This window comes from Felis catus, chromosome F1 (genome assembly GCF_018350175.1).
Source record: "Felis catus isolate Fca126 chromosome F1, F.catus_Fca126_mat1.0, whole genome shotgun sequence".
Classification (NCBI taxonomy): Eukaryota; Metazoa; Chordata; class Mammalia; order Carnivora; family Felidae; genus Felis; species Felis catus.
The window spans coordinates 1,369,784-1,391,436 of NC_058384.1; the positions used below are offsets into that span (position 1 = coordinate 1,369,784).

The following is a 21,653-nucleotide window of genomic DNA, read 5'->3' on the forward strand; positions in this document are numbered from 1 at the left end:
TGGGTAATGTGGATTCGTTACTATGTGAATCTTCATCACCATTCTCCTGTGAATAAATCCCAAGATGGGGTTTGATTTTTTTTTGTAGCGGTTCACTTTCTGGAATGTGCCATTTGTCTTTAGTATGATTTCTTTTCTTCCCTGTACTAGATACCCAGGGGAGTGTCCATGAACAAATTCCACCTCTCTGAGTAGCTCCAGGTTGTGCGAGGCCTGCGTCATCTGAGGAGGCCTTTATGACAAAGACCACAAGGCCTTGGGGAGGGGGAGGGCAGTGAGAATAAAGGGCCCAGGGAGCTTCTTCGTGGTGCATAAAGCTTTCGCCAATAAAATGGAAAGACAGGAAAAGGCTAATTTCTGATGATTGTATTTTTATATAAAATATACGAAAATCAGCTATAAAAGTTAGCCACCCCACAAGGGATCGGTGAAGGGCAGAAGCCCCCCCCCCCCCCGCCCCCTTCTTTGATACACTGTTGCACAGGGAGGTTCGCTTTTCTTGATGCAGTTTTTAAGGAGCCTGATCTCTTTCGCTTTGCTCTTTTCTCCTTCAGTTCTGTCTTGTGTTGTTAGAAGTGATGTTACTCACCTTGGTGACCACGATCGGGCCGGCAGAAAGGGACAGAGGAAAGAGCAATGCCCGTCTTTTCTATTCTAGGATATAGGTGGTTGGAGAACTTAAGAAACATTCTCCAAATGGTTCCCAAGTCTAGCTAATTTTTCTTCCTGTAATTGGGGAAAACATAAATTGAGGAAAAGTATTTAAATTTAATAGGGGAAATATAACTTATGTTGTACATTGCTGCCTACTGTTTCAAAGTTGTTAGAACTCAGTGGCGTAAAAGTATATCATCGCTTGTTTGCCCTCGTATTTTTTTACTCAACACACCCAATACCAGAACCTTGCTTTCAACATCATCAGCCAAACAAACCCCATTATGCTTACTAATGTTTATTAATGTCATTTAAAATACAGTAGATATGACACATATGGATACGAAACAAATTACACGGTTCCCTCTAAGTGAATTGTATTCATTTTGAACAGGAGCCAGATAAGTCTGGAAAGTTTTTACCTTTCAGGTCATTTTTGTGCCGCCATCTTTTTGGGGCTGATGAGTTATTTCAAGGCTGTCTGCTCTATGTAAAGGGACTTTGTGAAGATGCAGTTGATTGCAAACATGGAAAAGAATATGAAGAAACTCCATCTGCCGTTTGCCTCATCAAGGTGAGGAGCAGCATACTACTGTTAGTCTCTATTTGCAGGTAGAAACCAGGAGGAACAAAAGGAGTTTTGAATCAAAGGGATACCTGTCTCTAGATCCAGAAGAAACCATCACTACAGATGACTAACGTTCCAAAATAGTTGCAAAGAACATCATTTCCATGGATAGTCATTTTTAATAATTAATAACATTCCTTATTTAAAAAATTCTTTTAAGTATATTTACTTGAGAAAGAGTGAGCAAGCAGGGTAGGGGCAGAGAGAGAGAGAGAGAGAGAGAGACAGAGAGAGAGAATCCCAGGCGGGCTCCGCACTGTCAGTACAGAGCCCGGTGAGGGGCTTGAACTCACAAAACGTGAGATCATGAACTGAGCTGAAATCATGAGCTGGACGCTTAACTGACTGTGCCGCCCAGACGCCCCTAACAACATTCTTTATACATAGTTTCATCCCTCAGTTTAACCTAAGTCTGTTATGAGGCCATTTCTTTATTTTCAAAACTCTAAATGTGCAATATCATTTATAAATAGTAATTTCTAATATATAATTGTTAGCTACCTGCGATGTTCTTCTCTCTCAAGATTACGTGGCAAGAAATTGTCATAAGTTGCCACTTGGAGGTTTTGCTTCAATTTATGGGTTTTTCTGTTCCACAATTCTAAGAAAGGGTGACCTTCTTTTTAAAAAAATTTTTTTAATGTTTTTATTTATTTTTGAGATAGAGACAGAGCACGAGTAGGGGAGGGGCAGAGAGAGAGAGAGACACAGAACCTGAAGCAGGCTCCAGGCTCTGAACTGTCAGCTCAGAGCCCGACGCAGGGCTCGAACTCACAGACTGTGAGATCATGACCTGAGCTGAAGTCGGATGCTTAACTGAGCCACCCAGGCGCCCCAGAAAGGGTGACCTTCTTAATGAATGTTTTAGTTTATATAGTTCTTTCTTTTTTTTTTTTAATGTTTTATTTATTTTTGAGAGAGTGACAGAGTGAGGGTACGGAGCAGAGACAAAGAAGGGAACAGAGGATCCGAGCGGGCTCTGTGCTGAGAGCAGGGACCCTGATGCGGGACTCGAACTTACGAGCAAAACCATGAGATCGTGACCTGAGCCAAAGCCAGACACTTAACTGACTGAGCCATCCAGGCGTCCCTAGAATAGTTCTTTCAGAGAGGTTAAAGCATATAGAACTGTATGTTTTAAGTGTTTAGTATACAGTTGAACAGGATTCCAGCAGCTCTTGCTTCATTTACCCACTGTGTGAAGGAGGTACTAAAAAGTAAAATTGATAGTCATGTAGACTTAAAAATAGTGAAAGGATTTGATAAATCAACTCAAATTGGATAATCAACTAAAAAATTAATTGTGTTGACTATATATGTGTAATATGGTTAATACCTATAAATCAGCGTATTTTTAGAATTGATTGTATATAGTGGCTGATACGTAGATGCTTAATAAGAGTCTTCGAGTGAATAAAAGAATTAATGAAAAAATGAATTATTACAGATGAAGTGTATTTTTATAACTGTATTGAGATTAATGTTTCAAAAGGATTAAATTCAAGTTAAGTATGAGACATTTCATTGAAGAGTACTTTTATATGGTTTTGTTCTAGAAGGAAATTGGTTGGACAGCTATATTAGATTGTTTTATGAGTGACCGAGTCACAGAATTTACCAGTTAATGGTGGGCGTCAAGGCAAAGGAAACTTTAGTATATCCGTGAAGGCTGTGCCTCATGGATGGTAATGCTCACAGAGTGACAGAGAAGGGATGATAGGACTCTTCCCTGGAGACCTTAGACCCTGTAAATATTTGTCAATTACCTATTTTACGCAGAGGAGATGGGTAAAACTAAAAATGAGGTATTGTTAATTTTCCTTTGCTTACAGTTTATTGGAAGAGATGATTCTTTACACAGAAAAATGATTGCTAATTCTAGAGGCAGTCCCTCAACTTTGCTAATCATTCTAGCCAACCAGGTAGCAAAATAGAAGGCAAGGAGGATTTATCGGCAGACGATGCTTGTGAAATACTCACGCCCCAGAGATTCGGGGGAAGCGGAGACCAGCCTTTGCAGTGGAAGGCTAGGCGTGTTGTGGGAAAGGAGGACGTGATGAGCTGGGCCGCGCTGGACTTGAGGAGCTGGGGAGCTGGGTCGGGGAGGGGGGGGTGTATGTGAATGTGAGGAAAGCGCTCAGTTTATGTTAGATTCGAAAGTTAGGTTAGGTCTGAATGTTGGGCCAAGAATAGCAGACTGAGGGGGAGCTAGGAGCTGAACCTGCTGTGAGCGGGGGCGCTCCTGGTGGGGGTCGTGAGGAAAGTTCGCGGGGACAGGAGTTCCTGAGACCCACTGGAGAAACCAGGCCCAGAAGGAGGGACAGCAGGGAATTGTAGTCTGGAGAACCGAGTCGGGGGTCAGGAGTCAGAAGGTGGACTGCTGGGGACGCAGGTACCAAGGAGGGGTCCCCGAGGCAGGTGTGGGCGTGCTGTGTGGACGAATGTGTGCCACAGGGCCCGGAGCGAGTGTGCGCGTGCTGTGTGGACCAGTGTGCGCCGCAGGGCCCCGGAGCGGGTGTGTGCGTGGTATGGTGGGCAAGCGTGCGCGTGCTGTGTGGACGACTGTGCGCTGCGGGGCCCTGGAGCTGGTGTGCGCGTGCTATGTGGATGAGTGTGCGCCACAGAGCCCCGGAGTGAGTGTGTGTGTCTTGTGGACGAATGTACACTGAAGGGCCCTGGGATGAGTGTGCACGTGCTGTGGTGAGCGGGTGTGTGCTTCAAGGCCCTGGAGCAGGTGTGTGCGTGCTGTGTGGATGAATGTGCGCCACAGGGCCCAGAGCGACTGTGCACGTGCTGTGTGGACGAGTGAGCGCCGCAGGGCCCCGGAGCGTCCACAACAGATGGGAAAGGGCCTGCGTTCTCATTTCGTCCAGACCTAGGGAGACCGGTTTATCCAAGGCCATAGAACCAGCTGGAGAGTTGGGATTTGCGTTCAAGAATAATTGTGTCTTGGGGGCTCAGTACTTTGCCTCGTGAAAATGTGAGTGTTTGTGTCGCACCCCTGTTGGGGGAGAGTGCGGTGGGCGGTGCTAGTCATCTACACGTTTCACAGGCTCCCCGCGCGGTTCTTCTGCAGAGTAAACTCTGAGAATTATTCTTAACAGTGATTGAAAGTTTCTGAACATGTCATTTTAGGAAAATTAATGTGATGTCACTTTGTGGGGGAAATGGAAGGCAGGGAGAGGCAAAGAGATGGTTAGAGCACTAGAATAATGCAGGTGTGAGCAAGAGTGACTTCAGTTAGTGGTTGGCAGTGAGCTCAGAAAGGAAGCGACATTTTGAGACACCTTTACTGGAAAGATCAGGGCCTGGTAACCAGAAAAAGGACGAGGAGAGGGAGAACACAGAGTTAATGCAGAATTTTAAGGTTAGGGGAGCACTTTTCAATCTTTTTTTTTTTTTTTTTTTTTGCAAGCCTACACTTACCAAGTATTAGAGTACCACTCGGGATAAAGGTGCGTGTTTGTCGATGAAAATGCGTTTTGGTGAGAGAATTAACACATGGTGGGAAAAACAGGAAAACACTGCAAGGAGGAAAGACGCTGGGCTACCGTGAGTGGGTGAAATGTCTGTGTGCTGTGGGGCCCAGTAGCACAGCCGATGGGATTTCCCCCGTGCTGCATTCCGAGTGAGCTCAGCACACACTTCACGTCATTTGGATTATTTAATTTTAGCCTCTTTATCCGACATTTAGTGCTCACATCTGTAATTTTGCACGCAATCGAGATTTCAAGGGTAAAAGCAATTCCTGGGTTTGGTGGCTCCCCGGGGCTCCAATATTTCAAAACACCCCAACTCCTGAGTTCTTCTGCTTAGGCTTAATCTTCATTACAGTTAAAATAATAACGTATTTTTCTGTGTTTTATTAAGATGTAGTTTAACTGTGAGTGTGTGGATTTGAAGAACACGGAAAGCATTTGGTGTACAAAGCATGATGTATATGAAAGAGAGTTTAAAATATGCTCTTTATGACATGAAAGGGTGACCAGGATGTTTCGTGTCTTTTTTGTTTTTTTTGTAACAAACTTGACTTTCCAACATTCAACATCTCTCGGGGGAGTAGCTGGATAGGTCCCGAACGTATTCTCTGGATGGATTTTGTGAAGAACAGGCACGGCAGGCTACCCAGGCAGTGAAACAGCTTGAGGATATCAGAGAGAAGGCTATTTGCGAAATGAAACGTACATTTTTAAAGGTAATTCTTTCATTCTCTCCTCTCTCTCTGTCAGCCTGTAACGTACTGACCTACTGATCGAAGCAGCGTCTCCCGGTTGCGTGCCTGGAGGCGGAGTTAGAAATGGGCAGGCGGAGGGACAAAGGTGGTTCCTTAGGCCAAGCAGCTAATGCCGCATGGTCACCGGGCACGGGACACTTTGCAGGGGCCGTGTGGGGTGCAGGTGTACGCGCGTGCAGGTATATTCCCCCCCCCCCCCCCCACCTTGTGAAAGTTCGTTTACACCACTTTGCTTCACAGCAGGTGTATATGCATAGCTGGTTTGTTAGCTGAAATCCAGAGAGGATGTTGCTTTTACAAAAAAAGGCCAGAAGCACAGAGAACCCTCCGCGTCTATTACAGCGGTGGTTACGGGGCAGCAGGGCTCCGGCCCAGCTCCTTCCCCGGGCCCCGCGTGGCTTCCCTTTGGCCGGGGCTTCGAGAGCGGAGGCGTCTCTGAGCGCCAGTTAGTTTTGTGCAGCTGTCAGCAAAGCCTTTTGGGGTGTGGGAAGGCTCAAAAAATTTCCATATAAATTAATGGTAATGGCTTCTTGGCTTTATGCTGCTGCGGCTTTTGGAAGGTTTCGTAGCAATTCTACCTTTGGAGAGTGGGGGAAGCCTGCATAAGAGTGTGTGTGTGTGTGTGTGTGTGTGTGTGTGTGTGCGCGCGTAAATGCACACGTATGGATGTTTACGTGTATACCTTCAAGATACTTAAAATCTGACCCGACCTGGCATATATAGGGAAATACGATTTGTTACAAAGTTCAGTGTTTATAAGACAAAAACTCATTGCTCAAGAGAAACATAACCAGATGAGACAAAACTTGCCTGAGGATTTTATGAAAAGGACTCAATAATTCAATGAGCAGTGTCCTCAGAACATTGTTGTCTGAGATGCTGTGACTCACTTGACAGGATTATTTTACGGAGTTTCCCCGGTCGGGGAATGACAGTGCGTGGAAGTGTCATTCACAGACGCCCTTGGATGAGGGACTGATGCCGTGTCGTCTGGTTACAGGCTGGCGGCCTCTCTCCGCTGCTTTGGCCGAGTCCAGGCGCACAGCGGAGGCTCTCGGGGGGAGAGGTGGACCGGGTCCCCCTCGGTTTTCAGACAGAGTTTCTCTGAATTAACTTCTGGTGGAGACTGGGTAGCAGTGAGTTCAAGCCTTCGCCTGTTGACAAGAAGATGCAGTGCGGCTGTTTTTCATCAATGGAACAAGGACTCTCCTTCCTCATCTGGTTCCTCAGTCACCCTAACTTCCTGAAGCCCAGTCGTGTCCCAGGCAGACTCCGGAACACTGGCCAAGGGATTAACGGCATCTGTCTTGCGACCCTGGTTACGGATTACTCACAGTCTGGTTTCTCCCATTCAGCTTCATCAGGGTCTCATCATAAATATTTGTTAAGAGGTTTCCATTTAAGTTGTGATAGGCAACAAGTCCTCCCTCCCTACAGAAACTAGTTTGATTTGGTTTATATGACTTATAACTGAAATGTTTAGACTTTTGTTCAAGTTTTTATTTAATTCTCGTTCGTTAACATATAGTAAAAATTGGTTTCAGGTGTAGAATTTGGTTATTCATCTCTTACATACAACACCCAGTGCTCATCACAGCAAGTGCCCTCCTTAATGCCCATCGCCCCCACCTCCCTCCATCAACCCTCAGATTGTTCTCTATAGTTAAGGCTCTTATGGTTTCTCTCTCTCTCTCTCTCTCTCTCTCTCCCTCCCTCCCTCCCTCCCTCCCTCCCTTTATTTTTCCTTCCCCTATGTCCACCTGTTCACTTTTTTAAAAAATTTTTAATGTTTATTATTTATTTTTGAGAGACAGAATGTGAGTGGGGAGGGGCAGAGAGCAAGGGAGACACAGAATCCAAAGCAGGCTCCAGGCTCCGAGCTGTCAGCACAGAGCCCGATGTCGGGCTCAAACCCACGAACCACAAGATCATGACCTGAACCAAAGTTGGATGCTTAACTGAGCCACCCAGGTGCCCCCCCATCTGTTTTGTTTCCTAAATTCCACAAATGAGTGAAATCATATGGTATTTGTCTTTCTCTGACTCACTTACTTTGCTTAGCATGATATACTCTAGCTCTATGCACATCATTGCAAATGGCAAGATTTCATTCTCTCTCTTCCCCCTTCCCCCTCCTTCCTTCCCTCCCTTTCCCCTCCTTCTTCCTCTCCCTCCCCCCTTCCCCTCCCTCTGCCCACTCCTGCATGCTCACTCTCTGCCTCTCTCTCTCAAAAAAAAAAAAGTTGCTACAGCTGAGGTCAGAAAGGTTGCTGCCTGTGTTCTCTAGGATTTTGATGGTTTCCTGCCTTACATTTAGGTTTTTCATCCATTTTGAATTCATTTTTGTGTCTGGTGTAAGAAAGTGCTCCAGTTTCATTCTTAGGTGGTCACTATCCAGTTTTCCCAACACCATTTGTTGAAGAGACTGTCCTTTTTCCACTGCATGTACTTTCCTGCTTCGTCAAAGATTACTTGGCCACACGTTTGTGGTCTATTTCTGGGTTCTGTCTTCTGTTCCATTGATCTGTGTCTGTTTTTGTGTTAGTACCATATTGTCTTATTGGTTACAGCTTTGTAACACAGCTTGAAGTCCAGGATCGTGATGCCTCCTGCTTTGGTTTTCTTTCTCAGTATTACTTTGGCTATTTGGAGTCTTTTCTGGTTCCATAAAAATTTTCAGATTGTTCTAGCTCTGTGAACAATGCTAGTGGCATTGTGATGGTGATTGCATTAAAGATATACATTGGTTTGGGTAGTACAGACATTTTAACGATGTCCGTTCTTCCAATCTGTGAACACGGAATGTTTCTCCTTTTTTTGCAACGTCTTCGGTTTCTTTCATAAGTGTTCTATAGTTTTCAGGGTGCAAATCTTTTATCTCTTCAGTTAAGTTTATTCCTAGGTATTTTGTGGGTTTTGGTGCCATTGTAAATGGGACTGGTTTCTGAATTTCTCTGTCTGCTGTTTCATTATTGTATAGAAGTGAAACAGATTTCTGAACATTGAGTTCGTATCCTGCGACTTTGCTGAATTCATGTGTTCTAGCAGTTTTTTGGTTGAGTCTTTCAAGTTTTCTACAGAGTATCATGTTGTCTGCAAATAGTCAACGTTTGACTTCTTCCTTGATGATTTGGTAGTCTTTTATTTCTTTTTGTTGTCTGATTTCTGAGGCTAAGATTTCTAGTACTATGTTAGATAGTATTGGTGAGAGTGGACATCTGTGTCTTGTTCCTGACTGTAGAGGAAAAGCTCTCTGTTTTCCCCCATTGAGGATGATATTAGCTGTGGGTCTTCCATATATGACCTTTATGATGTTGAGGTATGTTCCATCTATACTTTGTTGAGAGTTTTTATCATGAAAGGATGCTGTATTTTGTCAAATGCTTTTTCTGCATCTATTGAGAGGATCATATGGTTCTTATCCTTTTATTAACAGGGTATATCAGGTTAATTGATACGCGATTAGTGAACCGACCCTGTAGCCCAGGAATGAATCCCGCTTGATCATGAGGAATACTTCTTTTAATGTACTGTTGGATTCGATTTGCTAGTATCTTGTAGAGAATTTTTGCATCTGTGTTCATCACCTGTTCATTCTCCTTTGTCGTGGGGTCTTTGCTTTTGGAATCAAGGCAATGCTGGCCTTGTAGAATGAGTTTGGAAGTTTTCCTTCCATTTATATTTTTTTGGAACAGCTTGAGAAGAATAGGTAGTAACTCCTTTAAATATCTGGTAGAATTCCCCTGAGAAGCCATCTGGCCTTGCACTCTTGTTTGTTGGGAGAGTTTTGATTACCGATTCGATTTCTTTGCTGGTTATGGGTCTGTTTAAATTTTCTATTTCTTCCTGTTTCAGTTTTGGTAGTTTGTATATTTCTAGGAATTTGCCCATTTCTTCCAGATTGCCCCGTTTGTTGGCATGTATATATATTTTTTTAATTTTTTATTTTTATTTATTTGTTTTTAATAATTTTTTTTAACGTTTATTTATTTTTGAGACAGAGAGAGACAAAGCATGAGTGGGGGAGGGGCAGAGAGAGAGGGAGACACAGAATCGGAAGCAGCCTCCAGGCTCCGGGCCGTCAGCCCAGAGCCCGACGCGGGGCTCGAACTCACAGACCGCGAGATCGTGACCTGAGCTGAAGTCGGACGCTTAACCGACTGAGCCACCCAGGCGCCCCAAATTTTTTAAAGTTTATTTATTTTGAGAGAGAGAAAGCTCACAAGCGGGGTAGGGACAGAGAGAGACAGAAAGAGAGTTCCAAGCAGACCCTGTGCTGTCAGCACAAAGCCCTGTCTGGGGCTTGAACTCACAAACCATGAGGTCATGACCTGAGCTGAGCTTAAAGTCTAATGCTTAACCAGCTGAGCCACCCAGGCACCCCTTGGCATGTAATTTTTAATAATAGTCTCTTATAATTGTTTATATTTCTGTGGTGTTGGTTGTGATCTATCCTCCTTCATTTGTGATGTTATTTGGGTCCTTTCTCTTTACTTTTCGCTGAGTATGGCTAGAGGTTTATCAATTTTATTAATTCTTTTGAAGAACCAGCTCTTAGTTTTGTTGATCTGTTCTGTTTTTTTGTTTGTCTACATCATTTATTTCTGCTCTAGTCTTTATTATTTCCTTTCTTCTGCTGGCCTTAGGCTTGATTTGCTATTCTTTTCTAGCTCCTTTGAGGTGTAAGGTTAGGTTATGTATTTGGGACCTTTCTTCCTTCTTTTGTTAAAATTTTTTTTAATGTTTACTTTTTGAGAGCAAGAGAGAGAAAGCGAGTGCAAGCAAGCGGGGGAGGGGCAGAGAGAGAGAGAGAGAGAGAGAGAGAGAGAGAGAGCGAGCGAGACAGAAGATCCAAAGCATGCTCTGTGCTATTAGCACAGAGCCTGACGAGGGGCCCGAACCCACGAACCGTGAGATCATGACCTGAGTTGACATCAGACGCCTAACTGACTGAGCCACCCAGGTGCCCCCTTTCTTCCTTCTTGAGGTAGGCCTGTATTGCAGTATACTTCCCTCTTAGGACTGCCTTTGCTGCATCCCACAGGTTTTAGACTGTTGTGTTTTCATATCCATTTGCTTCCATGTACTTTAGTTCTTTAATTTCTTGGTTAATCAGTTCATTCTTTAGTAGGATGTTCTTTAATCTCCATGTGTTTGTGGTTATCCGAATTTTTTCTTGGGGTTGACTTCAAGTTTCATAGTGTTGTGGTGTGAAAATATGCATGGTATGATCTCAATCTTTTTGTACTGTTGAGGCCTCATATTTGATCTGTTCTGAAGAATGTTCCATGTGCATTCAAAAAGAATGTGTATTCTGCTGTTTTAAGATGAAATATTCTGAATATATCCATTAAGTCCATCTGGTCCAGTGTGTCATTCAAAACCACTGTTGCCTTGTTGATTTTCTGCTTAGATGTCGTGTCCATTGCTGTTAGTCGGCTGTTAAAGTCCCCTACTATTATTGTATTATTATCAGTGAATTCCTTTATGTTTGTGATGAATTGATTTATATATTTGAGTGTCCCCAAGTTTGGGAATAAAAGTTTGTAATTGTTAGATCTTGATGTATAGACCTCTTAATTATGATATAACGGCCTTCTTCATCTCTTCTTACAGTCTTTGGTTTAAAAATCTAGTTTGTCTGATACAAGTATGGCTACTCCAGCTTTCTTTTGACTTCCATTAGCACGATAGATGGTTCTCCATTTCCTCACTTTCAATCTACAGGTGTCTTTAGATCTAAAATGAGTCTCCTGTGGGCAGCATATAGATGGGTCTTGTTTTTTTGTTTTTTTTTTTTATCCATTCTGATGCCCTATATCATTTGATTGGAACATTTAGGCCATTTACATTCAGAGTGATTATTGATAGATATGAGTTTGGTGCTATTGTGTTATCTGTAAAGTTGGTGTTTCTGGTGATATTCTCCGTTCCTTTCTAGTCTTTGTCACTTTTGGTCTTTTTTCTCCCACTCCTAAGAGTCCCCCTTTAATATTTCTTGCAGGGCTGGTTTAGTGGTCACAGACTCCTTTAGTTTTTGTTTGTCTGGGAGACTCTTTCTGTCTCCTTCTGTTCTGAGTGACAGCCTTGCTGGATATAGTATTCTTGGCTGCATATTTTCCCCCTTGAGTACGTTGAATGTATCCTGCCACTCCCTTCTGGCCTGCCAAGTTTCTGTGGACAGATCTGCTGCGAACCTGATCTGTCCTCCCTTGTAGGTTAAGGACTTTTTTCCCTTGCTGCTTTCAGAATTCTTGCCTTGTCTGTGTGTTCTGTGAATCTGCCTATGATATCTTGGCAGTGGCTGGCTTTTGTTGAATTTGGTGGGAGTTTTCTGTGCTTCTTGGACTTCAGTGGCTGTTTCATTCCCCGGATTGAGGAAGTTCTCAGCTATAGTTTGCTCAAATAAACCCTCCGCCTCTTTTTCTCTCTCTTCTTTTGGGACTCCTATGATACAAGTGTTTCTGTGCTTTTTCCCTAAGTCTGTATTTGTGATCCAGTGCCTTTCTTTCCCTCTTCTTTTCTGAGTCATTAGTTTCCATAGTTTTCCCTTCCATGTCACCAGTTCATCCCTGTGCTGTGTCCGTCCTCACTGGCATTGCATTCAGTTGGGCTTGCAACTCAGTTACAGCATTTTTAATTTTGGCCTGACTGGGTTTTAGTTCTTTTATCTCTGCAGTAAGGGATTCTCTGGTGTCTTCTGTGCATTTTTCAAGCCCAGCTAGTATCCTTATAATTGTTTAATTCTAGTTCAGACATCTTAACTTATGTCTGTGTTAATTAAAACCCTATCGGTTACTTTTTCCTGTTCTTCCTTTTGGGGTAAATTCCTCCGTCTGGTCATTGTGTCTACATCACTGTTTTTTGGTGTGTGATTGTTAGGAAAGCCTGAGAGTGATGGCTATATTAAGAAGAGGTCCATGGGGCGCCTGGGTGGCTCAGTCGGTTAAGCGGCCGACTTCGGCTCAGGTCATGATCTCGCGGCCCGTGAGTTCGAGCCCCGCGTCGGGCTCTGTGCTGACAGCTCAGAGCCTGGAGCCTGCTTCAGATTCTGTGTCTCCCTCTCTCTGACCCTCCCCCGTTCATGCTGTCTCTCTCTGTCTCAAAAATAAATAAACGTTAAAAAAAATTAAAAAAAAAAAAAAGAGGTCCAGAAAAGAAGGGGTGAGGCAGCCCCTCTGCACTCTGCTGTCGTGTTCTGGCTGCTCCTGCCCTCAGGCCAGTCCTTTGCACGGTTTCTCCTTGCCTGCATGGGGGGTGTTTGGACCTTGTCCTCTCACCGTACGGCAAGTTTTAACGAGATGTGTTTTGGTCTGCTCGTTAATAGAAGCTAGATCAAAAGAAAAAGAAAAAAGAAGCTAGATCCTGTTTGCCCTAGAGACGAAATTTGCAGCCTCTTTGATGAGTAGACTTGATGCGTGGGGGAGGTCTGTGCTGGTCTTCTCGGTGAGGGGCCTGCAGCGCTGACTCTCAGGCGGACTTGCCCGAGCGAAGATGCACCTGCAGGGCGCAGGGGCACGGGCGGTGTAGGTGGCTCCTGTCTCCACTGGGGGGTGCTGTGTTCACTGAAGTTCATCAGTGCTGGTGGGCTGGAGCTGTGGCAGTGGCAAAATGGTGTCCCCCCCCACTCATGTCCCCAGAGTGGCGAGTTCGCACCTGTCACTTTTCAGGAAAAGCAAACAATCACCCCTCTTGTGTCCCCAGCTTCCGTCAGATCCCTGCCTTCGCCCTGTCTGCGTCCGAGCTGTGTGCCAGGCGGCACAGTACTCCTGTGTGTTATCTGAGGCACGTGGCTGGGTGTCAGAACTCCACATTTTAAGGTCCCACGTGGCACAGACCCCCGCTGATCCTCTGGAGGAGGGTCTCACTGTGCTTTTGCCATTTGCCGTTTGCCAAGGAACCTTTTATTTAGATTTGACTCTCCCCCGTTGGCAGCTCTTAGCGTACTTGAGGAGGGTCCCTCTATGCAGGAACGCTTAGGTAATCATCAGTATGTACTTCCCGTTGGACTTCCATAAACTCGTCCGCTTGTAAGGGACACCCTGAACTTCATAGGCCTCTTTTGGTCTGCTCTTCAAATACAGTGCAAACATAAAGTTTTTTGAAAGTTGTCCTAATAACGTTGAGTTGTAGTGTTATTTAGACTAATGAAAATACTATACATTAGAAATCGTGCTGTATTAACATAGAAAGTTGTCACTTGTTTCTCCATTGTTTATTGAATTGTAGGTGGCAGAAAAGAAAGAAATTAAAGAATATTTTGAGTCAAACCTCTCTGAAGACTATACAACACATTTCAAGCTGCCTGAATATCGACGTTTATTAGAAACAATTTTGAGGTTTCTGATGCTGGTTGACTACATATTTCAGGAACTCATCCGTCAACTGATGAACACTGCCGTCACACTGCTTTTGGAATTATTTAATAATTCTGCTAGAGTGCCATTTTCAAGGGAAAGAAAGAATGAAAATCTCATCAAGTAAATCACACTTTTTTGGCTTGTAAAAAGAATTTATGATCATAATGTAATATGTTGCCACTTACGGAGGAGATATCCAATAACTTAAGCTAGAATTTGAAAATTCTCCTTGTAAATTATATGTACTCAGTTTTTGCAATATTCTGAACTTCTTATCTGGTAATACCTTCCTTAATACTGTCCACGAAATTTAAGAAAATTTCCCTTTTCCCCTTTCCACCCCCAAATTCTGCATAGGTTAGGTTGCCCTTTGAGATACATGATGTCCAGTGAAATTTGAAATTCAGATTAACAATGAATAATATTTTAGTATAGTATGTCCCAATATTACCTAAATTATTGTTTATCTTGGAACTCAAATTTAATTTGGTGTTCTTTATTTTTAATTTGTTAAACCTGGCAATCCTATGCGTAGGTATACTGTATCTTCAAAGTTCAGAACTAGCCCTTAAAGATGTGTGAGGCTGATTCTGGAAGTAGCCACAAGGTTCATTTGGAATTTGGGTCAATTCCAACTATCTATGGAAAACAAAATGTTTTTAGCTTCTATTTAAATACTATTGTTAAAACATTTTTCTTATTTTCCGCAACTGGATCTATCACTGTGCCTTGTGAGCCATGGAATATGAACTGAGACTGTAGATACTTTATGTTCAAACCGTCAAAATTTAGCAGTATTATTTTAAGTCAAATCAGAGTTTTAGTATCATAACTGGAGAGTGAAAAATATATCAATTCATAAAATTTTGAAGAATTTTAAATATGTTATTTCTCTAATTTATTATTGGATCCAGCAGAGCTTAAGTCATTGATCTAAAGCCTCATAAGTGCTTTGAGTCAGTGCCAGGACTTTAACCTATATAAGAGCACTATTTAGTAATAGCGCATTATAACTTTATTTCTCCTAAAACCACAAGTATGTGTGTATGTGTGTGTTTGTGTGTTTAGGAGAAGTTTTTAATTTGGAACTTCCTTCCTTCCTTCCTTCCTTCCTTATTTATATTTTAGTGTTTATTTTTGAGAGAGAGAGAGCACAAGCAGGGAGAGGGGGACAGAGGATCCAAAGAGAGCTCTGTGCTGACAGCAGACAGCCCAATGTGGGGCTCAAATTCATGAGTCACGAGATCATGACCTGAGCCAAAGTCAGACACTTAACCGACTGAGCCACCCAGGCGCCTGAACATAATTTTTTAAAATATATATTTATTATTATATTAAATTGGTCATATACTAGAAAATATTGAAAACAAAAATTCCCCTAATTCCATCGCTTAAAGACAATGTCTTATTGTTTTGGTACAGTTTCTTCTAAACTTTTCCCATGTATTTTTCCATGGTACTATTTCATAGCTTATTTTAAAAATACAACATGCCTTGTATACTTTTTTTTTAAGGTTACAGGAGAAATACTTGTGTATTTCAGTGTATGTATTTTTGGAATCATACCACCTGGGTTAATCCCTGTTTCATCTCTGACATGTGTGACTTAGGTTAGCTAGGAGACTAACAGAGGTTACATAAATTCTTTAAACCTCAGTTTCCTCATCTATAAACTAGAGATAACAATAATACCTATATCATTAGGTTCTTTGAGAATAAACAGATTAAATGCCTGCTAAGTAGGTGCTACCATTACTGAATCTGTTCCCACTGACCTCCTTAACAGTATTGGTTTGTATTTCCATAATGACTGATGATATTGTGCATCCTTTGATATTATTGGCTATCTGTAGATCTTCTCAGACAAAATGTCTGTTCAAGTCCTTTGTCCATTTTTATTTTTATTTATTTTTTAATGTTTATTTTTGAGAGAGTGCAAGCAGAGGCAGGGCAGAGAGAGACGGGAACAGAGGATCCAAGTGGGCTCTGTGCCCACTTGTGGAGAGCTTGATGTGGGGCTTGAACTCATAAACTGCGAGATCATGACCTGAGCTGAAATCAAGAGTCAGACACTTAACTGACTGAGCCACCCAGGTGCCCCCGTCCATTTTTAAATTATGTTGTCTTGGGGGACCCTGAATAGCTCAGTCGGTTAAGCATCCGACTTCGGCTCAGGCCATGATCTCACAGTTTACAGATTCGAGCCCTGCATCGGGCTCTGCTGACAGCTCGGAGCCTGGAGCCTGCTTCGGATTCTGTGTCTCCCTCTCTCTCTGCCCCTCCCCCATTCATGCTCTATGTCTCTCTATCTCAAAAATAAACATTTAAAAAAACTGTATTGTCTTTATTGTTAAGTTATAAAGAATTTTAAAAATATATTTTGGGTACAAGAGCCTTATTATCATCAAATAATTACTTGCAAAAATTTTCTTTCATTCTATATATCATCTTTTCACTTTCTTGATAGTATCCTTTCAAACACAAACGTATTTTGAAAAAGGCCAATTCTGGGGCGCCTGGGTGGCGCAGTCGGTTAAGCGTCCGACTTCAGCCAGGTCACAATGTCGCGGTCCATGAGTTCGAGCCCTGCGTCAGGCTCTGGGCTGATGGCTCGGAGCCTGGAGCCTGTTTCCAATTCTGTGTCTCCCTCTCTCTCTGCCCCTCCCCCGTTCATGCTCTGTCTCTCTCTGTCCCCAAAATAAATAAACGTTAAAAAGAAAAAAAAAAGAAAAAGGCCAATTTATTTTTTCTTTGGTTGTACTATTTTTTAAAAATTTTTTAACGTTTATTTATTTTTGAGAGAGTGACAGAGCACGAGTCGGGGAGGGACAGAGAGAGGAGAGGGAGACACAGAATCCAAAGCAGGCTCCAGGCTCTGAGCTGTCAGCACAGACCCCAACACAAGGCCCAAACCCACGAACTGTGAGATTATGACCTGAGCTGAAGTTGGACACTTAACCGACTGAGCCACCCAGGCGCCCCTCCTTGATTGTACTTTAACTGTTATATAAAAGAAATCATTTCCCAATCCAAGATCATGAAGATTTATACCTTTATATTCTCCTAAGATTTTTAATTTTAGCTGCTGCATTTAGGTCTTTGATCCATTTTGTTTTAATTTTTGTATACAGTCTGAGATAAGGGTATAAATTCATTCTTTCCCGTATGGATATCCAACTGTCCCAGCACTGTTTCTCAGAAAGACTATTCTTTCTCCACTGAATTGTGTTGGCATCCTGTTGACAATCAGTTGACGATAGATGTATGGATTTATATATGGACTGTAAATTTTGTTCAGGTGATCTCTATGTCAGTACCACAGTCTTGATTACTGTAGCTTTGTAGTAAGTTTTGAAATTGGAAAGTGTGAATTTTATAACACTGTTGCTTTTCAACATTGTTTGGACTATTCTGGGTCCCTTGCATTTACTGTGAACTGTAGAGTAAGATTGCCAATTTCTATCTAAAACAAAAACAACAACTGGAATTTATGTAAGGATTGCGCTGAATCTTTAGATAAATATGGGGAGCATTTTTATTTTAACAGTATAAAGTTTTCCAGTCCATGGATGTGAGATTGTCTTTGCATTTATATGGGTAGTCTAATTTCTTTCAGTAGTCTTTTACGGTTTTCAGTGTATGTGTCACACTTCTTTTGTTATGTTTATTTTGAAGTATTTCATTTTTTTGATGCTATTGTAAACACCATTTTTTAAGTTTTATTTTGGATTATTAATTGCTAACGTATTGAAATATAGCTGATTTTTGTATATTGATCTTGTATCCAGCAACCTTGCTCAACTTGTTTATTAGTGCTAATGGTGTGTGTGTGTGTTAACTCCTTAAGATTTCCTATACAGGATTGTGACACCTGTAAATAGAGATCATTTTACTTCTTTTTTTCCCAGTCTGATATCTTTTATTACTTTTTGTTGCCTGATTGCCCTGGCTAGAATCTTCAATACAACGTTATTAGAAGTGGCAACAGTGAACATTCCTGTTTTATTCCTTGTCTCAAGAGGGAAACTTTAAGTCTTTTATCATTAAGTATGATGTTAACTGTGGGGTTTTTGCAAGTGTTTCTTATCAGGTCGAGGAAGTTCCCCTCTATTGTTAGTTTGTTTAATGTTTTTGCATGAAATGTTGGATTTTGTTAAATGCTATTTTTCTGTGTCAGTTGATCATGTGTTTTTTACTTTATGCTGCCAATATGGTATACTACATTATGTTACATATATACATTTTTGTATGTTGAACCAACCTTGCATTTTTGGGATAGTTTCCACTCAATTATGATATATAATCCTTTGTATAGGCAGCTAGATTGAGTTTGCTAATATTTTGTTAAGGATTTGTGTGTCTCTGTTCATAAAGGTATTAGTCTGTAGTTTTCTTATGATGTCTGTGTCTGGTTCTGGTTCCAGGAAAATTCTGGGCTCATAGAATGAACTGGTATAATTTCTTTCTCAAGTATTTGACAGACTTCACAAGGAAACCTGTCTGGGCCCAGGGCGTTCTATTTTGAAAGCTTACAAATTATTTGTTCAGTTTCTTTAATAGATGTCCTATTCAGATTATCTGTTTCTCTGATTTTTATGAGGGGATGTGGAAAGATTTTTAAAAAAGTTCTGTGCCATTCTCTTGCTGCCAGAAGCTCCTAATAGTTTTATTTTCTGCCCTTTTCACCTTAAATTGAGATGCCTATCTTATTATGGTTTGATATTGCTTTTTAACTTAATCCGATAGTTTCTGTCTTTTAATTAGGAAATTAAACCTATTTAGATTTAGTAACTGGTATGCTTTGCTTTTGCACCTCCCATTTCATTTATGCTTATTATTTATTTTACTTTGGTTTTTTTCTCTTTCCTTTTCTGTTTTCTTATTTTTCTTGATTCACTCAGATGGCTCTTAATTCCCTATGCCTCCTTCTTACCTCCTTGTTTTAGTGTTTCTTATGCTTTGCAGTGTGTTTACGTATTCTCCATCTTCCTAATAATTATTATTTAAATTCTATTTTTGTTAGCTTATATCTGTAAATCTTTACTTTTCCATAAAAATGCTTCACTTATTAAAGCTTATTTTTAGACAGAGGGAGAAGGAGCACATGCACGTACATGCACACGAGCAGGGGAAGGGCAGAGAGGGAGGGACAAGAATCCCAAGCAGTTTCCATGCTTTCAGCGCAGAGAGACTTTCTGTCTATGGATTTACCTATTCTAGGTACCATTTGGTGGTACCTCTACCATTTGGTGGAGTTCTACGATATTTGTTCATTGTTTCTGGCTTATTTCTCTTAGCATAATGTTTTCAAGGTTCATCCATGTTGTGACACGTATGAGAATTTCCTTTTTAAGGCTAGATAATGATTGTATGTGTATACTAGATTTTATTTATCTGTTCATCTGTCGATAGACATTTGGGTCATTTTCACCTTTTGGCTATCGTGAATGATGTTGCTATAAACATTGACGTGTAAATATCTGTTTGAATCACTGTTTTCAGTTCTTTCGTTTATATGCCCTGAGGTGGCGTTGCTGGATCACCTGGTAATTCCACAGGTAACTTTCTGAGGAATTTCCCTGGTATTTTCCACAGTAACTGCCCTATTTTAATTCCCACCAGGAAGCACCAGGATTCTAATGCTCACCAACACTACTTTCCTCTTTTAGAGAATAGTAGCCATCCTGTTTGGTGTAAAGTTACATCTCATTGTGGTCTTGATTTGTATTTCCCTAATGATGAGTGATGCTAAACATGTTTTCATGTACTAATTGACCATCTGTATATCTTCTTTGGGGGAATGTCTAATTATTCATGTGTTCTGGATATTAGTAAGATATCAAAGTTTAGAAAGACTTTTTTTTCTTATTTCTTAATCTAGACTGTACAAGAATATCTTTACTTTCCCTGGGAAGATAACAAATGATGGTGAAGAATTTGTTGGTAATTCAAATTTACGTGCCACTTCTGTTTTAAAGTCAGAAGTGAAAATGGAAGCAGATATTAATGAGGTAAGTGGTCTTTGAAAAATATAAGCACAGATTTTTAATGTAAAATGAATAAGTTTTGTAATTAAAAATGTGATTTATGATTATTCACAATTGTTTGCGCACCACACACACATACACGTCCCTCCCACTGTAGAAAGCTGTAATGACACTTATCTCAGTTGGTTCATTTGTTCATGCATTATTGAGTACTTATTATACACCGGTCACTGGGCTCGGCTCTGAAATTTCACCAGCGGGTGGAACGAATTCCCTGATCTCTTGGAGCTTATATTCTGCACCAGGAGAGACAGGGACTGAAGTGATGAGTGCAGTGAGGAAACACAAAGGTAGATAAGGGAATGCGGAGTGCTGCCGTATGCTGGCTTTCACACGGGACTGGTGCGGGAGGGCCACCCTATCTAAAGTAGCAGTTACCCCCTCCGCCCCCACTATTGTCTACCTTTGACTCTTTACCATTCTACAGAAAACAGCAAATAACAAAAACATTTTTTGTTGTTAACTCAAAAATGACACAAGCCAAATTATAAAACCTCTTAACAGAATCCTAGAAAAACTTACACTAGGAAATCTTTTTTTTTTTTAATGTTTATTTATTTTGAGAGGGAGAGAGAGTGCATGTGAGTGGGGGAGGGGCAGAGAGAGAAGGAGAGCAAGAATCCTAAGCAGGATCCATGCTGTTGGCACAGAGCCTGATGCAGGGCTCGATCTTACGAACCATGAAATCGTGACCTGAGCCCAAATCAAGAGTTAGATGCCTGCCTGACTGAACCACCCAGGTGCCCCGGGAAATCTTTTCTTGACATGAGGAATTGTATCCTGCCCCCGACAATATTTTCTCGGGATTCAACTTTATACAGTAGATACTTTTCCTGCTTTGCAAAAGCAGCATTTTTATGAGATAGCACTGTATAATATGTATGTTTTACATATTTTTAAATATTTTAGGTAGATTTGGTAACAAGGGAAAATGTTCACGTTTTAAATTTCAGTTTGTATTTCTCCTATTAGTAGCTTAATTCTGTATTTTTAAAAATACGTTATTGGAGGGGCGGCTGAGTGGCTCTGTCGGTTGGGCGTTCGACTTCGGCCCAGGTCATGATCTCACGGTTCGTGAGCTCAAGCCCCGGGTCAGGCTCTGTGCTGACAGCTCGGAGCCTGGAGCCTGCTTCGGATTCTGTGTCTCCCTCTGTCTGTCCCTCCGCTGTTTGCACTCTGTCTGTCACATTGTCTCAAAAAGAAATAAATGTTAAAAAAAATTTTTTTTTAAATATGTTATTGTAGACTCATATTTTGCCTTCTATGTTTTTTGTCCATTTATCTGCTGAATAGATTTTTCTATTATTTTGTAGGAATTCTTCGTATTTATATTGCAATTATCTTTTCTGCTAGATGGCTTGCTACTTTTATTCCCTCGTGGTAATTTTTATCAATAATTCTTCATCTCAGTGTAGTGGAATTTATCAATCCTTTTATTTGTGTTAGTGTCTGAGATTAAATTTACCATCCTGAGTCATAAATATATTTTCCTTTATTTTCTCATAGAAGCTTTAGAGTCTGGCCTTCACATGTGTCTTTAATGTGTCTGTGTGTAGTGTAGGCTGGGGTCCATTTTCAGGTATTTCTGTGTGAGTAGCCATTGCCCAGACGTAGTTTCTTTACATCCTTTCCCTGCTGATCTGCACTGGAAGCTCTTTCTTTATCATTTACCATCTGATTCCCGTATGTGGGTCTTCTGTTCCCCAGCTGTTACTCTGTCCTGTTGATCT

The 21,653-nt window shown here is 41.5% G+C and overlaps 1 protein-coding gene across 15 annotated transcripts in view; it reads left to right on the top strand.

Annotated features, from left to right (window-relative positions):
- The window catches only part of DNAH14 (dynein axonemal heavy chain 14), a 320,839-nt gene that overhangs the window by 58,438 nt on the left and 240,748 nt on the right, over positions 1–21,653 (top strand). For 14 of the 15 annotated variants that reach the window (XM_045049347.1, XM_045049348.1, XM_045049345.1 and 11 more), the window contains 4 exons: positions 1,084–1,228; positions 5,346–5,477; positions 13,746–13,996; positions 19,758–19,887. In XM_045049347.1, coding sequence (XP_044905282.1) covers positions 1,084–1,228; positions 5,346–5,477; positions 13,746–13,996; positions 19,758–19,887 — 658 coding nt within the window. The remainder of the gene's footprint in view (positions 1–1,083; positions 1,229–5,345; positions 5,478–13,745; positions 13,997–19,757; positions 19,888–21,653) is intronic. The other variant, XM_045049346.1, reaches the window with a different exon arrangement.